Genomic DNA, 23,165 nt, shown 5'->3' with positions numbered 1-23,165 from the left:
TACCCTTACAACACTCTGAGAGGTTAGCCAGGCCCAAATTGGTGGATGGCCCACTTTACAGATAGGAAACCATTTACATTCCCAAGGTCATACAGCTGGTGGACAGGAACCCAGGTGCTCATGATCTAAGTCACAAACCATCACAACCATACAGTGGCACTTGCCCTGTCCCTTCTCCTCACCCCAAATTCCCTGTTTCACTTTCATCCCAAGGAAACAGGCCTGTTCAGCACCACTACTAGCCCGGAAGGTCCATGAGGCCTGACTCTGTCACAAGTGTCACTCACTAGCTCTGTGACCTTGAGTGAGTGACTTAACCTCTCTGGGCTTTGGTTTCCTCTTCTGTAAAACGGGGATAATAACATCTTCTCCAGGTCACTGTGTTGAGAAAAATAAGACCTAGCCCAGGATCTGGCACACTTTAGGTGCTCAGTAAATATTGGTAGATTGGGGCTTCCCTGGTGGCGCAGTGGTTGAGAGTCCGCCTGCCGATGCAGGGGACACGGGTTCGTGCCCCGGTCTGGGAAGATCCCACATGCCACGGAGCGGCTGGGCCTGTGAGCCATGGCCGCTGAGCCTGCGCGTCCGGAGCCTGTGCTCCGCAATGGGAGAGGCCACAACAGTGAGAGGCCCACGTACCGCAAAAAAAAAAAACCAAAAAAAAAAAAAAAAAAAAATATTGGTAGATTGGATGATTGAATAAATAGCTGACTATCGGCTGTTCATTTGTTGGCAAGGGTGGACAACACACAGTAGGTCCATAAATGTTAACTGAGCTCCTATGATGTGCCAGGCTCTGCGCTAAATGTTTTCTATGCACAATCTTCCTGGATTCCTCACATCCTTATAAGGGAGGTAAGATTCTTGTCCCCGTTTTCTAGACAGAGAATGGCAGCACAGGGAGTTTAAATAACGTGGGCAGGGTCACAGAACAAAGAGGAGGTACAGAGATGCTGGAACCCAAGGCAGGGCTGTTACTGTCCATGTGCATGGCCTGCCTCCCTCACTGCCCAGCTAGGGAAAGGGAGGCCCAGAGAGGGCAGGTTACTTGCCCAAGGTCACGCAGGGGACGGTGGCGGAGGCCTGGAGACCTCTGAGGGTTTCCGTTGCGGACCCCTCTCCCCACTCACTCGGGCCCCTCCAATCGGCAGCTCTGCGTGCGGGGGCGCGCATCCCCCTGCTGTCCGTCAGTCAGCCCTTCTGTCTACGCGGGCGCAGCGGTGCACCCCTCCCCAGCCTAGGGCGCTGCGCAGGGAGAGGCAGGGCGTTCGCAGCGCCCGGCAGCCCAGCCGACGGACAGCAGCGCCTGCGCCCGCGGCTCTCCAGCCGGTGCGCGGGAGTCGCCGAGGCCAAGGCGCGGCAGCCGGCCAGCGGCGAGATCTCTTGCTCCCTTGCTCCCTCTCTGCGCTCAGGAAAAGCCCAGCCGGGAAGCCCCAGAGACCCGCCCTCCAAGATGAAGAAGCTCCAGGGGGCTCACCTCAGCAAGGTAGGACGCGAGGGCAGGGGCGCACCTGAGGGAGGGGTGCGGAGGCCCGCCCCCTCTCGAGCCCCCTGGGAGGGTGGGAGAGGGCATCTGCAACCGGCTCAGGGCTCCGGAGGAGGCCGGCAGAGCTGGATTGCAGGGAGGGGCGGGGTCACAGCCTGCATGGGGTGGAGGGTGGCCTTCCCCTTCTGGGGGTCCGGATGCAGTGTGATGGGGCCTGGGGTTCACTGGGCCAGGTCCTGCGAACAGGTGTCTCAAGCCACAGGAGGCACGAGGTAGGGGTGCTGGGGCCAGGCACCCGCCCCTCCCCAGTACCCGGGTCCAGTGTCCCCAGGGGCTGATTTGGGGGGTGGGAGATGTTAGAATAGCTGAGACAGCCTTGAGCAGGACTGGTCGGGGGTGGGGGCTTGGAGCAGGTCCTCATCTGTGCACTCTGCGCTGAAGCAGCCTCCGTGAGCCAGCAGCTGCACCCTGGTTTCCTGCCAGTGCCCCTGCCCTGCAGTGCCCACCTCCTGCTTCCTCCCCACCCCCTTCATTCTCCTGGCAGCTCTGGCTTCCCTGATAAGACCCCAGGCTGCCCCTCAGCAGGGCAAGAGGGAGGCAAAGGCAAGCAGGGAAGAAATGGGAAACCCAAGGGCTGTGGAGGTGGGGTGGAAGCTGGCATGAGAGAGAAAGCCAAGTTTGTGTGTTCCTGGAGCCCTGGGCCCAGACCTCAGCCCCGCCCCACCTTGTCCTGTGGGATTGGACCTGCCAGCCAAGTCACATGTATGTGGGGAGGGAGAGTCTCAGGGGAAGTTTTCTAGCTTTTGGCTTAAGAGTACCAGTCTTAGCCAAGGAGTCGGAACGCCTGGGTACTGTTTCTACAGATGCCGCTTACCCTGTGACTTGGGGCAAGTCTGTTCTCTAACCTGGACCATCGCTGGTCCATCCCCAGTGTGCGGCACCAAAGCAGGCCCCACAGTCCTGGGGGGTGGATACTGTGAATGCCCAGATGCTGGTGTGGTAGACGGCCTCCTCTCCCGCGAGACCCACCGCTACCATACACTCGTTCAAGCTCTCTGCCCTTGGGCAGCTGAGCGTGGAACCACTGTGATAAGTGGGTCCTTTTTGTTTCCTGACATAAGTGACTCGCTGGGGTCATCTGTGGGCCTTTTGGGTCTTCTTGAGTCCAGCCCCTGCTCTTTTCCATCCTACTCTCTCCTCCTTCCTCTCTCTTCTCAAAAGAGCCCCCGCCCCTCACTGGCACAGGGCCACTCATTACGTAAATAGCCATGTTGTATGAAGCCTGATCTCAAGTACTCCTCCAACAATTCTGGGCCCTAGGTCTTATTATCCCCAATTTATAGACAAGGAAACTGAGGGGTGCAGGTTACCGCTTTCCTGAAGGTGGGCTGAGCCACCTAGGGCCAGCAGGGTAGGGGTGGGACTCCTGGCCTCAGTGTCCCCTCCCTTGGTCTCCAGGAGAAGGGGGTCAGGGAGTGAGGAAGTGCCAGCTACGGCAGCGTTATTCAGAGATGAGCACGGGACTGAGAGGCAGGGGTCTGTGTCCTGGCTTTGCTCTGCCCTTAACTTGCTGTTTGACCTTGGGCTCCCCGCTTCTCCTCTGAAACTCACTTTCCTAATCTGCACAATGATGAAGTCAGACTCCAGATCCCTACTGTCTCTCTCACCCTGAAGGAGGTATGAAAGCCTTGGCTTGGGAAGTCCTATGTCTCACAGCCCTGACACTGCTGGTGACCTACCTCTGTTGGCCCCTAAAAGAGGGGGTGTGGTCTGGCAAACTCAGAAGTGTGTTCCTGTGTGACTCTGGGTGGAGAGTGGGGGGATCAGGGGTGGGAGCCTCACACCCAGGCCGAAGTGTGGAGCAACTCATCCAGCTTCCAACCCTGCCCCATTGATCTTGTTGCTTTTCTCTGTCTCTCAGTTAGTTCTGTCCTCTCTGTGACAGCCTCCCGGGATTTACCGCATGGTAGGGATGGAGGCTCCGCGTGGGCTTTGGACTGGCTCAGCTTTGGAGGCCCCCATCCCCTGTTCCTGGAGCAGGAGCAGGCTTCCCTCTGATTGGGGGAGGAGGGGACAGAAGAGCTGGCAGCATCCTGCTCTTGGAACTCTTGTCACCATGGAAACAGAGAGCCGGGACTGCTCTGTGAACATAGACAGGGCAGCAACTTCTCAGGAGAGATCAGAGGAACCTCATTATCAGGGCCTCCTGCCAGCTGGCCTGAATGGGACTGGGGGCGGTGGTCACAGGGTGACAGGTCTGCCTCCCCACCCAATACTAGGGGCCAGTGTCAACTGGCTGCTACCCCATGCCTCTTGGAGTTCACCTGGGAGGGAGTGGTTCCAGAGGGCTAATGCTCACCCAGCTAGAGAGGAAGACTTGGGGAAAGGGTCATCAGAGGGAAGGGGTGGGTTTCATACAGGTCTAGGAGCTGCTGCTAGCCTCACCCCAGCATGTTTGAGATCACAGCTAAAGAACCACCAGCAGCATATTTGTTTCAACCCTTGGAGCCCAGTTACTTGAAAAGCAGCTTTCTCATGCTCTTCATCATTGTCAGCATCACACATAATCATGCCAGGCTGCCCCTATCACCACTGCCCCTCTGGCCAAGAGCCAGCCTCAGGCAGGATCACCACCATAGCTGTCACTATCACTGAGAGCCCAATGCTGTTACCACATTTCTGCCACCTGAGCCCATTGCCCTAACCGTGTCATTGCAGCCAGGCACCTCCAGTCCTGTGACACTCGGACTCTCCTTTCACCATCCTCATCCCAGCAATGCTCATATGACAAATCCCCAGCAAGGCTTCCTCTGTCACCTGATTTGTGTGAAGACACCTACTTGGGCTGGTGCCAGGAAGGGCAATTTTAAGGGATAAAACAAATTGGGTAGTAGCTATTTGCTGAGTCCCTGTGCTGGGATCTGATCTGGTCCTCGACCACTGTGGTGAAGTCTCCTTGATGAATCTTGCCTCACAGATCATCAGAGCCAGAATACTATTAGCTAAAGATTATCTAGACTTGCATTTCTGCCAAGTATATCCTGACATGCTAGCTCCTTGAGACCCTTTTCTTTCTTTTTTTTTTTTTTTTTTGCGGTACGCGGGCCTCTCACTGTTGCGGCCTCTTACGTTGTGGAGCACAGGCTCCGGACGCGCAGGCTCAGCGGCCATGGCTCACAGGCCCAGCCGCTCCGCGGCATGTGGGATCCTCCCGGACCAGGGCACGAACCCGTGAGAGAGTCGGCAGGCGGACTCTCAACCACTGCGCCACCAGGGAAGCCCGAGACCCTTTTCTTAAGTAGAATTGGAGAATACTGTCTATTCTAGTCTCTACTTGGAGAGTCACAGTGCATATTGGTCCATTAAAGGATCTGACAAGGGGCTTCCCTGGTGGCGCAGTGGTTGAGAGTCCACCTGCCGATGCAGGGGATGCGGGTTCGTGCCCTGGTCCGGGAAGATCCCACATGCCGTGGAGCAGCTGGGCCTGTGAGCCATGGCCGCTGAGCCTGCGTGTCCGGAGCCTGTGCTCCGCAACGGGAGAGGCCACAACAGTGAGAGGCCTGCGTACAGCAAAAAAAAAAAAGGATCTGACAAGTCCTGCAGCAAAGCAACCTGTTTTACCTTGTGATAACCCAGCTTTCCCCAAACTTTTTTGATTCAAGAATCCTCTGTTCCACCAAACATCTACAAACATTTCAAGTGATGCGTTTTTGGAATTAGTGATCTATCCAATCCCCTCAATGTCCATATGGGGAAACCAAGGCTCAAAACAGTCTTTCCTAAAGTTGCACAGTGAATTGGCACAGACCTGGGATGAGAATCATGGTCTCCTGACGCCCAGTCCAGTGGAATCACTGTTTCCCCACAGTTGTTCCTCAGCAGGAAGCAGGAGGGTCCTTTCTCCTCTCTGAAAACCATGAACATTATTTGATAATGAGCCTTCTTTGCAGCTCCGTCCTCTGCCATGGGGCATGGCTTTCAGAGGCAAGCAGAAAAGGTGTAGCTGCCCCTTTCTCCTGCCCCATTCCTGGAGTCACTTCTGGGAACTGCTTTCTGAATTTTAGATAGTCATCCTGGTAACTATGGGCTTCCTTCCCGGCCCTAAGCCTGGACAGCTCATGGACACACTAACTCATCTCTCAGGCCAGGGTTCTAAGCACCCGGAGGAAGGCCTCCATTGCCCAGCCCCAGCCTGAAGGGAGAATGCCCAGTGGACTTCCCTGCCCTGCTTAAATCACAGGAGGGGACTTTAGGGACAGCTGGTTGCCATTCCCCTCTGTGCATGCATCTTTCCTCCAGAGACAGGAAGATTACAACTTTCTGAGACAGACTGGGGCTTCAGTAGCTTCTTCCTGCTTGTGAGCTAAAATTCACGGTCCTCAGTAGGCTTTCTTGAGCCACACAGCATAAATCTAAGCCCAGGGGAGCCCACATTCCCTCCATGCCCCGTCCTTTCTATGCTAAGGGGCCCCACTTCTTCCTCTTGTCCTCCTGTAACTGCCTTTCCTGAATACACTCCAATCTAGTCAGCTGCACATGCTCCAAACTGCCAGTGTCTTTCTTAAAATATGGTGCCCAGAATGGAGTAGCAGAACTCCAGCACTGGGTGGTTGAAGACCTGGACTTCAGCATCAGGAAGCTCTGGGCCGGAGACCTAGTTCTCCCACTAGCCAGCCTTGTAAAATCTGTGGGTGTGTCATAATACCTCTTTGAGCCTCAGTTTCCCTTAGATGAGTACTTAGCTCATAGAGTTGTTCTGGGAATGAAATCAGGTAATGTGAGTAAAATGTTTAGTGCAGTGAATGTGTGGTAAGTGCTCACACATGGTAACCGTTATTAAGATCATCATCGTCGTCGTCATCAAAATAGGACCATCCCTTGATTGGACCTCTGTGTTAGCCAAACGAAGATCAAGGTGGCTTTCTTAGTGCCTGAGCCACCCTGCTAGTCTCAAAAGTTTGTAGTCCCCTGAATAACCCCAAGGAGCTCCTGCCTATTCACCTGTCAGCCCAGGTGAGAGTGGTTGATTATCTGAACCAATAGAGTGCTTTGCACTTAGCCCTGTTTGATTCCATATTCTTATTTGGGGAATTCCAGTTCAACCTGGCCTCACCTTCTCCCTCACCCCTTTGGTCTCTCTTACTGGCAGCCCATCACCCCAGACCTGCTGTTGACCCCCAGTGACCAGGGCAATGTAGACCTGGACGTGGACTTTGCCGCAGACCGGGGGAACTGGACAGGCAAGCTGGACTTCCTGCTGTCCTGCATCGGCTACTGCGTAGGCCTGGGGAACGTCTGGCGTTTCCCCTATCGAGCCTACACCAACGGAGGAGGTATGGGCCTTATGCCTGCATGAGGGGCATCTAGTCCAGTGGGCCAAGGCTCAGGGTGGAGTGAGGTGTTAAGTGGCCTTGGCCACTGTCTCCTATGTGACCTTGGGCTGAATTAGTTGAAAGCGGTGAGCTGGGGCTGGAAGGGGGAGCTCACCCTGCCGTGTCCCTTTTCCTCTCCCAGTCCCCTCCTTCCTGTCTCATCCCCAGCATGGATACACACTCGGTTCTCTCGACAAGCCCTGGCGCTTCCTGGGCCGTGAGTGATGGGCAGAGAGGGCTGCCTCTACTTGGTGATAAAGGGCTGTGTGTCCCCGTCAGTGATCACCGTGCTCTCAGTCTTCTCCCCGACCCTCCTCTCCCACCTCACCTCCTCCGGAACCTCGCTCCCTCAATCAGTCATTCCTGCTCTTGAATCTTCAACCTAGCCTCCTCTCTTGTTCCTTCCGTTCACGCTGCAAACACATCTCTTCCATCTTAAATTCTCTGTCCCTGCCTCTCCATCAAGTGGCTGTTCTAAGTCTCATTAACAATAGCTGGGGTTAGCACTCACCATCGGCCAGGCCCCGGGCTCGGTGCTCTCCAGGCCTGTCTTATTTAACCCTGATGACAACCACCTGGGTGGGCACCATCTTGATGAGGCAGCAGTGCTTGGAGAGGCCAAGTTCCTTGCCCAAGGTCACACGATGGGGATCCAACATTCCACCCAGGGCTATCGTCTCCAGAGCCAATGGGCTCCCACCAGCACTGTGTCTCCTCCCAACTCTACCAAACTCCTTAAAGAAACGCATATGGGCAGAGAGACAGAAATCCAAGTAAAACTAGATGAAGCAAGGACGAGATGAATTGGGATGACTGGGAAGTGTGGGACGAGCGCTGACCTGTCCATAGTTGTCTGTGTCCTCCCTCTCCCTGGTTCTGACGCTTCTTCCCTCTCTGTGTGCTGACCTCCTTTTTCCCTGGACCAGGCTTCCTCCTTACAGGTGGGTCGGGGGTGGCCACAGACAACTCTGGAATGACTTCCTTCCCAGCACTGCTCTCTCTGAATGAATCTATATAGAATTGCAGGGAAGGTACCTAATTGGCCTGCCTTGGGATATGTGCCCAGGAAGGGGTGGGCAGGGGTTGGCTGGTGTGTCTGGCAGCGCTTCCAGAGCCATATGGTGGTGGGCAGTCCTGTAAAGGAGCTGGCTGCTGGTATGAGAAGAAAAGGGGAAGGGATGCTGGGCACACGGGACCATAGGAGGCAGCCACAAGCATCTGAGGTGGCGCTGGGAAGAGGGGAGGGGCAGTGGACTGGAGCCACGTTCTGCGGGGCAACGATTTCTGTACTGAGGGGTGTGTACTTTCTCCGGCAGGGAAGGCACTTATTCATTCACTCATTTGTTCATTCATTCACTCAATGTCTGCTCTGAGCCCAGTCCTGGCCTGGGCGCTGGGGCTACAGAGGTGAGTAAATCCCGCCCCCCCGGACCCCCTGACTCCTTGGCCCTCAGTGATCTCCTAGCATAAGAGAAGACAGTCTTGCAGTGCCCAGCCCTAATCCACGTGAGAAGTGGTGGTGTCTGCCAGTCAGGGGAGGGGCGGGGCGGGGCCACAGCTGGGCTTTAGGGGGAGCCCACCCCCAGACCCTCCCCACCCTCCCTCCTCCTCCTCGCAGGCGCCTTCCTTGTGCCCTACTTCCTCATGCTGGCCATCTGCGGCATCCCCCTCTTCTTCCTCGAGCTCTCTCTGGGCCAGTTCTCCAGCCTGGGACCCCTGGCTGTCTGGAAAATCAGCCCCCTCTTCAAAGGTGAGGCTTCAGTGGGGGTGCTCTGAGCCTGAGGGAGGCGGGGAGGTTCCCGCCACAAGCTGTAGGCAGAGAGGGAGGTGAAACCCGGAAAGGGGATGGCTTCCTTGGCCTGAAGGCCGCTCGCTCCCCCGCCCCGCCCAGGTGCCGGCGCGGCCATGCTGCTCATCGTGGGCCTGGTGGCCATCTACTACAACATGATCATCGCCTACGTCCTCTTCTACCTCTTCGCCTCCCTCACCAGCAACCTGCCCTGGGAACACTGCGGCAACTGGTGGAACACGGACCTCTGCCTCGAGCACAGAGGCTCCAAGGACGGCAACGGGGCCCTGCCCCTCAACCTCACCAGCACCGTCAGCCCCAGCGAGGAGTACTGGAGGTCAGGCCCCCGCCGGCCCAGCAACAGTCAGGGAGGGACAAAAGGCAGCAGTGTGCCCGTGTCCCCAAGGGGCTCAGCATGCACCTCAAAGGCCAAGCTCAGGTGCTAGTGTTAGGTGGACTCTGGGTTCTAATCCCGGCTCTTCACCTGGCCAGCTGTGTGACCTTGAACAATTTCTTTTGCTTCTGATGCTTTATCTTTGAAGTGGGTGTGCTAATAGTATTTGAAGGGTCCTATGAGGATTAAAGGAAAGAAAGCGTATAAATTGTGCTGCCCGGCGTGGTGGATTGTGAGTGCTCAGTAAATGCCAGCTGATAGTAATGGTGCTGATGATAACAGTAATCATCAACTTTTGGAGCCTCAGTTTCCTCCTCTGCTCAAGGGGGTAATAAGAGTCCCTGCTTCATAGGATGGTATCAGCCAGTCACTCACTCATTCGTTCTTTCAATCTGTATTTATTGAGTGCCGACTGTACTAGTGGGTAAGACACTTAATGGAGGCCATGATCATACAGGACCATCTCAGGTTAGTCTAACAGGAGAGAGAAGACTATAGGAGAGTAAGGGGTTGCTATGAGAATTATGCAGGTAATGCAGATAAAACCCTTAACACAGTGCCAGGCACATTGCAAGCCCCTGTGAATGGTGGGTATCAAAAGGGCATCGCTACCCATTGGCCTGTCCCAAAGTCCCACTTTATAGCTGAGAAAACAAGGCCCAGAGGCTTGCTCAGTACTTACTGGCAGAGACAGTACTGGAACCAAGGCCTCCTGAACCCTGATCTTGTTCTGGAACATTCCAGAGTAGCCTTGTTCCTAGGTCGGGACCATTGGTTGACCTGAGGACACAGACCAGATACCTTCAACCCTTTACCTGCAAAAGGCTGCTCTTAGGAATTTTCCCCCAAAGGAGCCCCATGTCTTGAAATGTTTTAATCTCCAACCCACACATATTACATGGTCCAACCGTTTATCCATTTAAAGTCCATCCAAAGTGTCTGCACCTGCTGAGGAGTATGTCTGACCAGTGGGGAAGGGCTTGGGCCTTCAGCTAAAAGGCAAAGAACATGACATGGTCACTGGCAGCTGCCAGGGGTCTCCATGGCAACGCCATGGCCCACTGCATCACTTGGGGAGCAGGCGGGAAGCAGACTGGCATTCTCACCGGGCTGAAGGGAGCTGAGTGAGTGGAGGGACTTTACAGAGGGGATCCACATGGAAAGGTGAGGCACCAGCAAGAGGGACAGCCATACCACCCCTGAGGCAAGGAGGCAGTGTTACCAGAACCAGGGGAAATTTGAAGCCTTGGAGGAAGGGCTGCCCAACCAAAGCTGTGCTATAGAAGAAGGCAGTCACAGCCAGACCCTCTGATGGTGTGCGTGCATGTATGCGTGTACATGTGTACACGTGTGCGCAAATACCCCAACCCATCTTCCAGTCTCCTGCTGTTGCCTCCCATTAGCCAGACCCAGAGGGAAATTGAAGAGGAAGGCAGCCTGCGTGATGGGGTCTGTAGAGGCCCACCTCGTGGGTGCTGAGCTGGTCAGAGAAGGATGGAGAGGAATCAAATAGAAAAAAGCCAGGATAGTCTCGCAGGCTGGCCACAGCTTTACCTCATGTCTGTGGAACATGGCAGGGTCACCAGAGGACATTCAGACCTTGTCTCCCACAGCCGCTACGTTCTCCACATCCAAGGCAGCCGGGGCATCGGAAGTCCTGGGCAGATCCGCTGGAACCTCTGCCTTTGCCTGCTGCTTGCCTGGGTCATCGTGTTCCTCTGTATCCTCAAGGGTGTGAAGTCCTCGGGCAAGGTGAAGCTGGGAGGAGGCCCCGGAAGCTTGAGAGGCTGGGAAGGGTGAGGTCTTCCTGAGGAGGCAGGGTGTGGACTGAGCCTGAGAGGATGAATGGACTTCAACTGGGAAGAGGGGGAGGGAGAGTGCACTGAGACTGGGGGAGGGAGGCACTGCCTGAAGAAAGATGTGGAGGTGAGCCTGGATGGTGGCTAGGCTGGCTCACTAAGCTAGAAACATGTCGAGAGCGGGACCTATCTGGTATTCAAGCTTCTTTCCTAACCTAGTGCTTGGTGCTTTGAAGAACCTCAGCACGTGTTCATTGAATGCTTGGAGGGTGGGTATGAGTGACGGCTCTTTGAAATGCAAGCACTAGAACCCAGTTGTCACACTCAATTGGAAAGTCTAGAGGGTCTGCTTCAGGCATGGCTGGATCTAGAGGTTCAGTTAGAGTTATCAGGAATGTCGTTCTCTTGGTGTCTCAGCAGTACTTTCCTCCAGATTGGCTTCCTTCTCAGGCTACGTTTTTCGTGAGTTTGCCCCTAGCAGCTCTAGGCTTACATCTTACCTGCTTAGTGTTCTCCCTTGCCCCAAGTTTCAAAAATCCTAGAATTGAGTCTCACTGGATACATAGGTCTTATACCCATCCCTGAACCAGTCACCGTGGGCAGGAGGGTGGAGTGCTCAGCTTGGCTGGGGCTGGGAATGGAGTCAGCGCCAGGTGGGAAATTCAGGCAACTGTTATCTGAAGAAGGCCAGCTAGATGCTGGGAAGACAAAGCCGCAGATGCCCGTTTTAGGTTATGAAGGGCAGGAAGGGCCATAAAGCTGTTTCAGAAGGACTTGGAAACCTTCTGAGGGGTTTACTCAATCATTTATAAATTAGAACTTGTCCCTCTGCAAAGTGCTGAGAGACGTTGTCCACGAGGAATAGAACCACTAAAAGAAAGACTAGAAAGACAATGTAGAGACCATTAGAAAGCCAGGAGAGGTCATCGTGGTGCAAGCCAAGGCAGCGAGGGGCTTGAGACTTGATGGTGTTTGCTGAGGGCAAGGCTGGAGGTTTGGGAACAGGCGGGGCAGAGGGGAGTTTGGGCGTGTCCAACGTCTGATGACCGTGCAGGCTGTGTTTGAAGGGGGCCTGGACCAGGGTGCAGTGGAGCTGGAGAGAGTGGATGGGTGGGAACAGCCTTGGAAAGCAGTGATGTGGGGAGGGAGTGAGGGAAGGAGAGCATGGTGGCTGCTCCCAGCTTGGGTTGCATAGGTGAGTTAGTAAGATGGGGATTTCTTTCTTTCTTTTTTTTTTTTTTTGCGGTACGCGGGTCTCTCACTGTTGTGGCCTCTCCCGCTGCGGAGCGCAGGCTCCGGACGCGCAGGCTCGGCGGCCATGGCTCACGGGCCCAGCCGCTCCGCAGCATGTGGGATCTTCCCGGACCAGGGCACAAACCCGCGTCCCCTGCATCGGCAGGCGGACTCTCAACCACTGCGCCAGGGAAGCCCAGATGGGGATTTCTGAGAGGAGCAAAGGAGAGAGAAGGTCACCCCCCTTACTGTCTCTCAGGTGGTGTATTTCACGGCCACGTTCCCCTACCTCATCCTGCTCATGCTGCTGGCCCGTGGAGTCACCCTCCCAGGGGCCTGGAAGGGCATCCAGTTCTATCTCACCCCTCAGTTCCACCACCTGTTGTCTTCCAAGGTGAGGCCCTCCAAGCCTGCGTGCAGAGGGAGGAATCAGGCTGGGGAGTGGAAACAGGGCTCCCTGGGAAAAGAGGGGGTGGGGGGAAGAATCTTCCACATGGTGAGCCCCTTGTACCAGGCGCTGTGCTCGGCACTTTCCTTGATTATTATTCATAATCCTATGCAGTTGACATTATTCTCTCATTTTACAGATGAAGAAGCTGAGGCGCAAAAGAGTTGGTGATAAGCTTAAGGTCACATGACTAGGGAGGGGCAGAGTTGGGATTTCCACCCTGATCTGTCTGACTCCAAACCCCAAGGAGGGCATTGTAATAATAATAGAAACAGCAATGGTACTGACACCTAACGTTTCTTATTTGTTGATGGATGACTGTGCCTGACCCTGCTCTAGCACTTTGCATGTATGTAGTTACATAATCCTTACCACCATCCTATGAGGGAGATACTGTTCCTACCCCCTCAGTACAGACAAGGGTCCTGAGGCCTGGACAGGTGATGTGGCCTGGCCAGGTTACACAGATAAAAACTGGTAGAGCTGGGATTCAAATTCAGGTCCCTCCAACTCTAGGGAGGAAGTAAAGGGGTTACAGGGGCTTATTGTCAGTATGCATCTACTGCAAATTTACACGAGGCACTACTTCCTTCAAAACCAGACCAAGCTTAGAGAGTATCTCCTAGATCCTGGATGGGGAAACTGAGGCCCAGAGAGGGGAAGGGATTTGCCCAGGTCCTGCAGTGTAAGTGTTGGAGCAGGGCTTGCTTCCTGCCGGTGTCCCTCGTGGGCCAGGCTCTTCACCACAGCATCCCTGGACCTGTCGACTGGCTCTGGCCCCACCTCCTTCCTCCTCTGGACACCACGGTGTGCCAGCCCCTTCTCTCTGCCCTCCATCTGCGTCCTTTCCTGCCACAGGTGTGGATCGAAGCTGCTCTTCAGATCTTCTACTCGCTGGGTGTGGGCTTCGGGGGGCTCCTAACCTTTGCGTCCTACAACACGTTTCACCAGAACATCTATAGGTCAGGGCTGCCTCCCAGACCCCAGGGGCTGGAGTGGGGAGGGCCTCGTGGGTGAAGGCGTGGCCTGCTCACCCTGGCCTGTGCCTGGACTTCTCCCGGCAGAGACACCTTCATCGTCACCCTGGGCAACGCCATCACCAGCATCCTGGCTGGCTTTGCCATCTTCTCCGTGCTGGGCTACATGTCTCAGGAGCTGGGTGTGCCTGTGGACCAAGTAGCCAAAGCAGGTGAGCAGGCTGCCCAGCCCTGGTGGGTGGAGGGTGTGTCGGGGACAGCTGGGCTGGGCAAGTTAACATACATGTGGCCCAGCAAGGTTGTGGATGGGTATGTCGTGTGCGTGTGCGTGTGTGTGCACACGAATGAATGTGTCTTAGCTGCTCTCTGGGTGTCCTAGAGCAAAGGGATGAATGTACAAATGAGTGTGTGTCAACCTGTGTCTGGAGATAAGTGACCTTCTGTAGGAGATTGTCTTGTTTTGCCACATCTTAGGAACTTGCCTTACTTGTCCAGGTGAGTCACAACCTGTGTGCAGATGGCTGTGCAAGTTAAGTGAGGGTTTGAATGATGTGAATCAGTGTCTTGTGCCAATGGGAGTGTCTGAGTATGTGTGTTCATGGAACTGTTTGTGCAAATGATTGTGTATGTAAGTGTATTCAAATGAGGTTTTCTACTTGGTCTTGTGTTTTCTCGTGTACTCATTATTAATTCATTTATTTTATCAACCTGTGTTTATGGAGCACTGACAGTGTGCTGGCCTGTATCCTAAAAATTAAGAAAGTGTTGGAAGCTTGCAGTGAGTGTACATCTCTGGGTCTGGCTGAACCAAGTGTGCCTAAGTCGGTGTAAGCGACCACGTGCGTCTGAGTACGTATGTGGGACCCCCGCGTTCCCCAGACTGCTGACCCCGTGTGCCCTTGGCCCAGGCCCTGGCCTGGCCTTTGTCGTCTATCCACAGGCCATGACCATGCTGCCTCTATCGCCCTTCTGGTCCTTCCTCTTCTTCTTCATGCTGCTGACTCTTGGCTTGGACAGCCAGGTGAGCTGCTCCACGCCAGTGGGTGCACCTTGTGGTGTGTGTCTGTGTCTCTGTGCGTGTGTATCTGTGTGTGATGTGTGTATCTATATGTGTGTCTGTGCGTGTGTGAGATGTATGACTGTGCATCTGTGTATGTCTTCGTGTATCGTGTCTGTGTGTATGGCATGTGTGTGATGTGTATCTGTGTGATGTGTCTGTGTATGTCTATGTGTGTACCTGTGTGTGTGGCGTGTGTGTATCTGTGTCTGTGGGACGTGTATCTGTGTGTGTTTGTATGTGTGTGGTGGGGACAGAACTCTGACCGCCCCCCCGTTCTCCCCCGCAGTTTGCCTTCCTGGAGACCATTGTGACAGCCGTTACAGATGAGTTCCCGTATTACCTGCGGCCCAAGAAGGCTGTGTTCTCGGGGCTCATCTGTGTGGCCATGTACCTGATGGGGCTGGTCCTTACCACGGATGTGAGTGGCGCTGCGGGGTGGGCGGGCAGCTGGTGGGCAAGGCTGGGGCAGACACCTGCGGCACCGTCTGCGGCCAGGCCAAGCACTCCCTGAACTACCTGCTTCTTCCTCCTTGGGAGGAACCTAGTCCACCCCAGGCCCTCTCTCCCAGGGGGTAGCTTGGCTTATGACCCAGAGTCCTGACTTTGGAGTCTGAAAGACCTGGGTTCAAGCCTTGCTCCTGCATTTGCTAAGCGACCTCAGGACAAGTGGTTTCACCTCCCTGAGGCTGTTTTCCCACTGATAAAATGGGGTCTACATCTAGGCTTGTTGTGAGACTCAAATCAGATGATGCGTATAAAGGGCTCGGCAGGCAGACAGCAGTCACGCTGTCATCATCTTGCCCTCCCCGCCGGTCTGGCTGCTTCCTGCTCACTTCCTGCCTGGGGAAGGGGTGGCATCAGGGAGAGAGGCTGGGATGAGGGGACCCCAGAGCTGCGACTTGTGTTCCAGGGGGGCATGTACTGGCTGGTCCTTCTGGACGACTACAGCGCCAGCTTCGGGCTAATGGTGGTGGTGATCACCACGTGCCTCGCTGTCACCCGGGTGTATGGTGAGAGGGGCCATGGGAGGTGGAGTCAGGCTCCCCACTGTGGGAGAGTGGGAGTCTACCCTGGAGCCCCCCTGCACTGGGTTCCTGATCCCGAGGGCCAGGGTTTCCGGTGGGGGCAGCTGGAGTGGAGGAGGGGCTGCTGGCGCTGGTGGGGCTGCGGGTGGGACCATTCTCCTCCCTCCCCTGTACAGGCATCCAGAGGTTCTGCCGGGATATCCACATGATGCTGGGCTTCAAGCCGGGCTTCTACTTCAGGGCCTGCTGGCTGTTCCTGTCCCCGGCCACGCTCCTGGTAACCGGGGGTGGGAGGGAGGGCTGCTGGCTGGGGACTCAGGGCTGAGAGCAGGGCCCCTCTGGGAGTTCAGTCTGGTAGGACTGCCCTGGCCCACAGTGGACCACTGTCGGGGCTGAGAGGTGGGGCGGGCACCGGGATCCTGGTCTACCCCCCTCCCCCTTGATGCCCCCAGCTTTTGTAGCTGTGCTGAGCCTGGTCCTGCGTTTGGTTGGCAAAATGAGTGGGGCTTTCTCAGGCCTCAGAGCCTTAAGGCTGGGGTCAGAGCAGCTCAGGGGTAGGCCGTCTCAGGAATTAGGGCGCCTCAGAGCTGGGCTGTCTCAGGTCTTGGCGTTGGGTCAGCTTGGGGCAGAGCTGTCTGAGGACTTGCAAAAGCTCCAAAGATGGACCATCTCAGGTTCTGGTACAGCTTAGGACTGGGCTATCTCAGAAACTGGGTGGTTCTGGGCTGAGCTATCTCAGGCTTTAAGGTAGCTCAGACCTGGGCTATCCCAAGCCCTGGGCCATGCCCGAGGCCCACTTTGATGCTGGGAGCCCCCCACCTGCAGGCCCTGCTGGTGTATAGCATCGTCAAGTACCAGCCCTCAGAATATGGCAGCTACCGTTTCCCAGCCTGGGCAGAGCTGCTGGGCATCCTGATGGGCCTGCTGTCCTGCCTCATGATCCCAGCCGGCATGCTGGTGGCTGTGCTTCGAGAGGAGGGCTCGCTCTGGGAGGTGAGTCTGCCCCACCCCTGCCTGCTCCAAGCCCCCTGACCTGTGGCCCTGCCCTGGGCCCAACCTCCAGAACAGAAAACATCTGCTCCAACACCTTTTCCAGAGCCTGCAGGATTCTTTTAACTGGGAAGAGCCTTTTCTTCTAACCAGTAGCCTGGGGTACGGATCAGCTCAGACCTGCTTGGTCTGTGGCAGGCTCTGGGGCCAGAGTCCTGTCCCGTGGCCCCTCCCACCACCCGGGGCCCCTGGCAAGGGAGGGGCACAATCCAAAGACCACGGATACTGGCCAGTGCCCACGTGTCTTGGGGGAACCTGAAAGGACAAGGGACTTATCCAAGGTCCCATGGTGAGCTGGGCAGGGGTCAGGACTTGAACTCAGGTCGCTAGCTTCCCTGTGGAACTCAGGGTCAGAGGCAACATTGAAGGACCCCAGAGGTGGGCTGTCACCCTCCTCCGGTGACAGGGAGCCCTGCCCATGGCCAGGGCTTTGTGGAGAGACCCAGAAAGCATACAGAGTACAAGCCGTTTGGTATGGGATTCTGCAGGCTCAGAAGAGGGGAATAGGGACCCTTGTGGGCCAGTGGACTTGCTGGGTTGCTGTGCAGCTGCTGGAGATCCCACCCCTCTCTGAGCCTCAAGTGCCCTCTGCACACTGAGCCCTCCACTTCTTTTTTTAAAAATTTTTTAATCTAATTTTATTTACCTTTTTATGGAGCAGATTCTTATTACTTATCTCTTTTATACATATTAGTGTATATACGTTAATCCCAATCTCCCAATTCATCCCACTACCACCACCCCCCGCCCCTCACTTTCCCCCCTTGGTGTCCATACGTTTGTTCTCTACATCCATGTCTGAGCCCTCCGCTTCTGAGGCCATGGGTGTGGAGTCCTCTGGTGGCAAGAGGCTGTCATAGTGAGCGGAGCTGAGTGAGCCTGCTAGGGCCCAGAGACAGCCTTGGGACACACACACACACACACCCCATCAGAGGTGTGCTGGAGCCACTAGTACTGCTTCATGAGAGCTAATTGTTAAATATTCAGGAATACCGTGACCCAGTTGTTAAACCATTGAGAGCTTGAAATTGACAAGTGTGGGGATAATTACAACAGTGAGATTGGCTACAAATCAGGGCTCCTGTGCCCCTCCACCCCTCCCCAGCCTGCTAACCAGCTCACTACTGCCCACCCCCCTACCTCATACACCTCCACTGGTCCTTGGCTGTCCCTTGCCCCATCTTCCAGCTTCTGGAGGGAGGCTCAGAGCCCTTCCCTGGCAGAAGTGTGCTGTGGTCACACTGCGCAGATCACAGGGGAGTCCTGGAGTCCAGCCACTGCTCTGCCTCCAACTGCTGTATGACTTTGAGGCAAACCCCTTTCCTTTTCTGAACCTCAGGAGCCCCACCTGTGCTGCTAAAGGAAAATTGTCTCCTTGTTGAGAGCCAGGGTGTCTGCGAAGGGAAGGAGGAGGGCTCCAGCTCCCAGGAAGCTCATGGTTCCCAAGCCTTGCTTTGCCTCCCTCCTGTCCTGCTGCCACCGCGGCCCACAGCCAGGCGGAGGGGACAGGTCGTTGGGGGATCGGTGAACCCCACAGAGAAGTCATTGCCCCACTCAGGGGTGCCACCTTCAGAGACCAAGCTTCCCGGCACTGACACACTAGGATCGGAATCCTGGGTCTGCCACTTGCCAGCTTTGTGACCCTAAGCAAGTGAACGCACCTCTCTGAACCTTGCTTTCTCAGTCCTTAAAATGAGGACAGTGATCCTTACCTGTCAGGGGAGATACCGTGATCACAAAGGTGGTTCTGCAGTGCACGGCTCATCCATTGCACTCTGGATGTGCTGATCCCTGCGATTTCCCCAAACGTGGGAAACTCGACTGCAGAATTTGTAGTAGTGGGGGACTGCGTTTGTGCTTTCCCCTAAAAAAAAAAAAAATGAGTACAGTGATAACTGCCCATACGGTTGCTGTGAGAAGAAAAAAAGCTCATCAACGAAGTCAGTACTGTGACAGGCAGAAAAGCAGGGTATTTTTAAAGTTCAGGATGGGGTCAAGACTGCCTGGGTTCAAATGCCACACCACCGCTTCCCACCGGTGTGACCTTGGCCAACTTAACTAATGTCTCTGAACCGTACTTTCAGACAGTATCTGTGTGTGTGGGGTGGAGGTAATAATAATACTCCCCTCATAGGGATAGTGTAAGGATTAAATAAGCCCATACTCAGCACAGAGCTGGGAACTGGTGAGTGCTCAGTTCTAAGCTGGGGGTTCTCACCTCAAAATCAGGGGTGATTTTGCCCTCAGGGGACCCTTGGCAATGTCTGGAGACATTTTTGATTGTCCCGAGAGGGTGGGGTTGGAGGGGGAATGCTCCTGGCATCTAGAGGTCAGGGATCCTGCTACACAGGGTTCAATGTGCAGAACACCTCCCAGGCCACAATGTCAGTGGTGCTCTCAGGTTGAGAAACCTTGGTCTAGGCACTAGTGTGCAGCTGGAAACAAATCTAAGTCCTTAAACTCAGGGAGCTTGTATTTTAATGCGGGAGACGGACAATAAACAAACAAACACATGAAGGCAGTGGTAAATGCAATACTTAAAAACAAAACAAAACCTGACAAAACCAGAGTACAGGAATAGAGAGTGATGGAGGACGGTGCTCTGGCCAGGGTGACCGGGGAGACCTCTCTGAGGAGGTGACAGAGACCTGACGAAATCACCAAGGTGATTGGTTTAGATGTCTAAGGGGAGAGCATTCCAGGCAGAAGGACAGTCAGTGCAAAGGCCCTGAGGCAGGAGGGGCCGGCACGTTTGAGGTCAGCGAGACTGCATCAGAGGAGGTGGAGAGAGAGTGGCGGCAGCCAAGATCACGAAGGTAGACAGGGGTCAGGACGTGGCGGCCATGTGAGCACTTTGGATTTCATTCCAAGTGAGATGACAAGCCTTTGGCAGGTTCCTGAGTGCTGGGATAACATTGCTGTCAATACATTTTAATGGGCATCACCGTGCTTTGAGTATAGAGCTGTACTAGGCCCCACGCTAAGGGCATGGCACACATTATCTCCCTTGGAATCTACACCCAGTAGGCTCCACTTAATGTTGGTTGTCTCCCTTCATTGAAGAGTCTGGGGCTCTTCTCCCTGGCAGGGCAGGCAGAGGGCTTTGGGAATTTGGTCTGAGGAAGACAGAACCCTAGAATGTCCAGGCTTAGTCATCACCTTAGATCCCTCCTTCCATGGAAACTGGAGCTTGGAGCGGGAAAGGTCAGACATCTGAGTCAGACTGACCATGGCCACTCTGTCTCCATCTTCCCAGTGCATGGCTCTCTCCCCAAAGCTCCCAGCTCTTCAGGACTCAGCATTTAGGGGAGGGACCCAGAGTGGACTCCTGGACTGCCTGCCATGTAACCATAACAACAGCCACCATTTACTGGGCCTTACTCTGTTCCCAGCACCCTGCTGAGTGCTTCGCCCCCAGTGCCTTCCTAACCACCCTTTGAAGGCATCATGATTCCCAAGTTACAGATGCTGGAAGCAGAGCTTAAATTCCGTGCCCAAAGGCCACCCAACTTGTGAGTGGCAGGGCAGAATTCTCCCCAAACAAGTGACTCACTCCCTTGGGGAAGTGACAGTGCCCCCGCCCTTTCCCTGGGTTGTTGCACAGACTAATCCAGGTGATGTGGTGTTTTGCCGGTGACCCTGGAAGCAGTCCCTGAGCCCTGGTTCTCAGCCCTGTGGTTGCTCTGCTGCAGCGGCTCCAGCAGGCCAGCCGGCCAGCCCTAGATTGGGGCCCGTCGCTGGAGGAGAACCGGACAGGCATGTACGTGGCCACGCTGGCCGGGAGCCAGTCCCCCAAGCCACTGATGGTGCACATGCGCAAGTACGGGGGCATCACCAGCTTCGAGAACACAGCCATCGAGGTGGACCGAGAGATTGCAGAGGAGGAGGACTCCATGATGTGAGATGGGAAGCAGGCAGACAGGAGGCCCTGCCGGCCCCCAAGGGTTGCCACGCACCCTCTGGGGTTCTGAGAGGCCTGAGGCTGCGGGAGGTTGCCATGGTGATGCCGGTCCCCAGAGCAAGTCCCTTTTTGTGGCCTCTGCCTCTCCTAAAACCTCTGTCTACTCCCAACAGACACACACACACACACACTCAAAGCTGAGAATGAGCCAGCTCAGCCCTTACTTCACAGATGGACAGACTGAGGCCCAAGGTCACACGACAGAAGGGACTGGACCCCAGGCCTCCTGACCGGCCAGCTCCCTTTCTCATGTGGCAGCTGGCACCACCCTCTCATCTCTGTTCAGGGCCCAGTCCCTTCTCTTCTCTTGGGGAGCCTGCCTCACACACTTCAACGAATCAGAATCTTGAGCTGGGCAGGGACACTCAGGTTGTCTCGAGGCCCATGAGGCCCCGGGCATCAAGGGTTATCAAGTCAAGTGGGAGAAAGATCCCTGTGGGCTCATGTGTGCAGGCCAGGTTTCCTGAAGGAGGTGGGACCTGAGGGCCCTGGAGGATGGGCAAGTTTGGAGAGAGAGAGAGAGGAAGAGGACGGCAGGGTGGGGAGGGCCTCTGGACAAGGTGTTGATCCAGCCAAGGTATAGGGGTCAGAAATATAGCCCCCTTCTCCTCCCCTGGGACCAGGAGGCGGCCTGGGGAGAGACCAAGGGTGAGTGAGCGGGGAGAGCGGGAGAGTGGTGGGAGAAGCAGGTGTTACCAGGTTACAACAGGATTCAAGTGGGAATGCAGATGGGTGGGGAGGGGGAGCCAGGGACGTGGGCGGGCAGGGGATTTGCGTGATCATGTGCTTTAGAGAGAATATCCTTCTGGCTCAGTGTGCAAGGTGGAATGAGGGGGTAGGGTAGAGGCGGGAAGGCTGCAGAGGACAGACCAGAGGGGCTAGTGCCTGAGCTTGGGTATTAGGAGGGTGGAGGGAGGGAAAGAAGGAGGACACCACAGCTTCCCTCTCTGGACCCCATGCCCTCTAGTGTGGGGAGCCCTGGGCATGATTAGAACCGGGGAAGGGAGGGAGGTGCCTGACCTGCACTGTGGAGGTGGGAACGAGGGGTCATAGTCAGGACCCAGGGCCCCTCTCTTCCCTTCTTCCTTGTCCTGGCGGCCCTCACTGTTTCCTCTAGCTCCAGGCACTGCTGGGGAATTGGCCTTGGCTGTGGACGACCAGGCCACTAAGAGACTCGGGAGGTGGTCCACACATATGGCTGTCTGGTCCAAGTGCTGCCCACTCTGCTTCAGCACGTGGGTCCCTGGGCATGGACACGAGAGTGGAGGCAGAGAGCAGGCGACACCCCAGGCCTGTAGCCAGAGACCTTGGCATCTTCAATCCCCAGGCTTGGGAGGGGCTGCCCTGGGCTCCCTCCTTCCCTGAGAGATGAGGGCGGGGTGGGGAAACGCCTGATCAGGTCCCCTGCACATGGCATCCTCCAGTGGGGCAGGGTGGCCTGGTGCAGCTATGCCAGCCCCTGTGCCCTCTCTGCTGGTGTTTCCCCAACCCATCTGTGTTCTGTTAATAAACACCAATGAAGTCATCTTCCTTACCCTGTCTCCTTACTGCTGAGAGCCACGAGGTGGGCAGCACAGAACTTTCTGGTTCCCATCGGACAGATAAGGGAACTGAGGCTCAGCTGCCTCCTTTCCTGGCCCACCTGGCTTCTGACCCTAGCTTTGCCATTTCTCCGTGTCAGGGGTCAGTGGGTGGGGCTTAGGAAGGATGAGGAAGGCCCTTAAAGACCACCTAGTCTCCCATTATACATATGGACAAACCGAGGCCCACCGAGGGGAAGAGACTTGCTCAAGGTTACCCAGCAGAGACAGGAAGAGCTGGGGACAAACCAGGGCCTGTCAGCCATCTCCTTTCCCTGGCCAGCTGCCCTCCTTCCCTCCCCAGCTCTTTCCCAGCCTTACCTACAGTTGCAGCTGGAGCTGCAAGAGTAGAATTGGGTGGAGCCACGACTTTCCCAGGCCGGAAGAATTTCCTGGTTCTACCCACCCCCACCTGGCAGGACCCTGTCAATACAAAAGGGCCCCAGTGCCTTTCAAATGCGAGGCCCAGGTGTTTGCAAAGGCTTTGAATGCGGGTGCAGAGGAAGGGCTGCTGCATATTTCGGATATTAATAAATTTCCCCTAACAAAGGGCCAGGGCCCCCTCCTGCCCCCCCCCTTTGTTTGGGGCTCTAGGTGGGGGAAGAGAGATGGGTTTGCTAATTTGCAGAGGATGCAGGAATGGCCTTCACAGTTCAGAATGCTTCTTCCCACACCCCGGGGGCGGGCTCCAGCCTTGCTCACAAAGCCCCTGGCTCCTGGCCCTCTCAGCACTCCCAGAGCCACCACTGGCCCGGAAGGAAGGAGGCGCTCTCCGGGGGCTTGCTCTAGGACTGAGCCTGAGCTCTAGGATTGAGCGTGGCTTATGAGTACTCCTCACCCAGCCCCTGGGCTGTAGCCCTGCATCTTGGAAGTCAGGAGTGGAGGATCCTAGCAGTCTAGGCTTTTCTTTTCCCAGATTCCGAGTCTGCAGTTGGAGGATTCTAGGCATCTACGGACTCCACCAGCCTCAGCTCCTCCAGCCTCACCTCCC

General features: G+C 55.7%; 1 protein-coding gene across 1 annotated transcript; it reads left to right on the top strand.

Annotated features, from left to right (window-relative positions):
- Positions 1-1,453: 1,453 nt before the first annotated feature.
- SLC6A7 (solute carrier family 6 member 7) lies at positions 1,454-20,535 on the top strand (the record flags this gene model as incomplete). The annotated part of the gene is made up of 14 exons (XM_079703970.1): positions 1,454-1,486; positions 6,636-6,819; positions 8,477-8,608; positions 8,750-8,984; positions 10,655-10,793; positions 12,333-12,467; positions 13,380-13,483; positions 13,586-13,710; positions 14,407-14,519; positions 14,845-14,976; positions 15,469-15,568; positions 15,760-15,860; positions 16,409-16,576; positions 20,326-20,535. The coding sequence occupies 14 exons, from the start codon at positions 1,454-1,456 to the stop codon at positions 20,533-20,535; spliced, it is 1,911 nt and encodes a 636-aa protein (XP_079560096.1).
- Positions 20,536-23,165: the final 2,630 nt, after the last annotated feature.

The sequence above is a fragment of the Hyperoodon ampullatus genome, assembly GCF_949752795.1.
Source record: "Hyperoodon ampullatus genome assembly, chromosome: 4".
Lineage (NCBI taxonomy): Eukaryota > Metazoa > Chordata > Mammalia > Artiodactyla > Ziphiidae > Hyperoodon > Hyperoodon ampullatus.
Note: the sequence above shows the minus strand (reverse complement) of the source record. Positions and strands in the feature narration are given on the sequence as shown.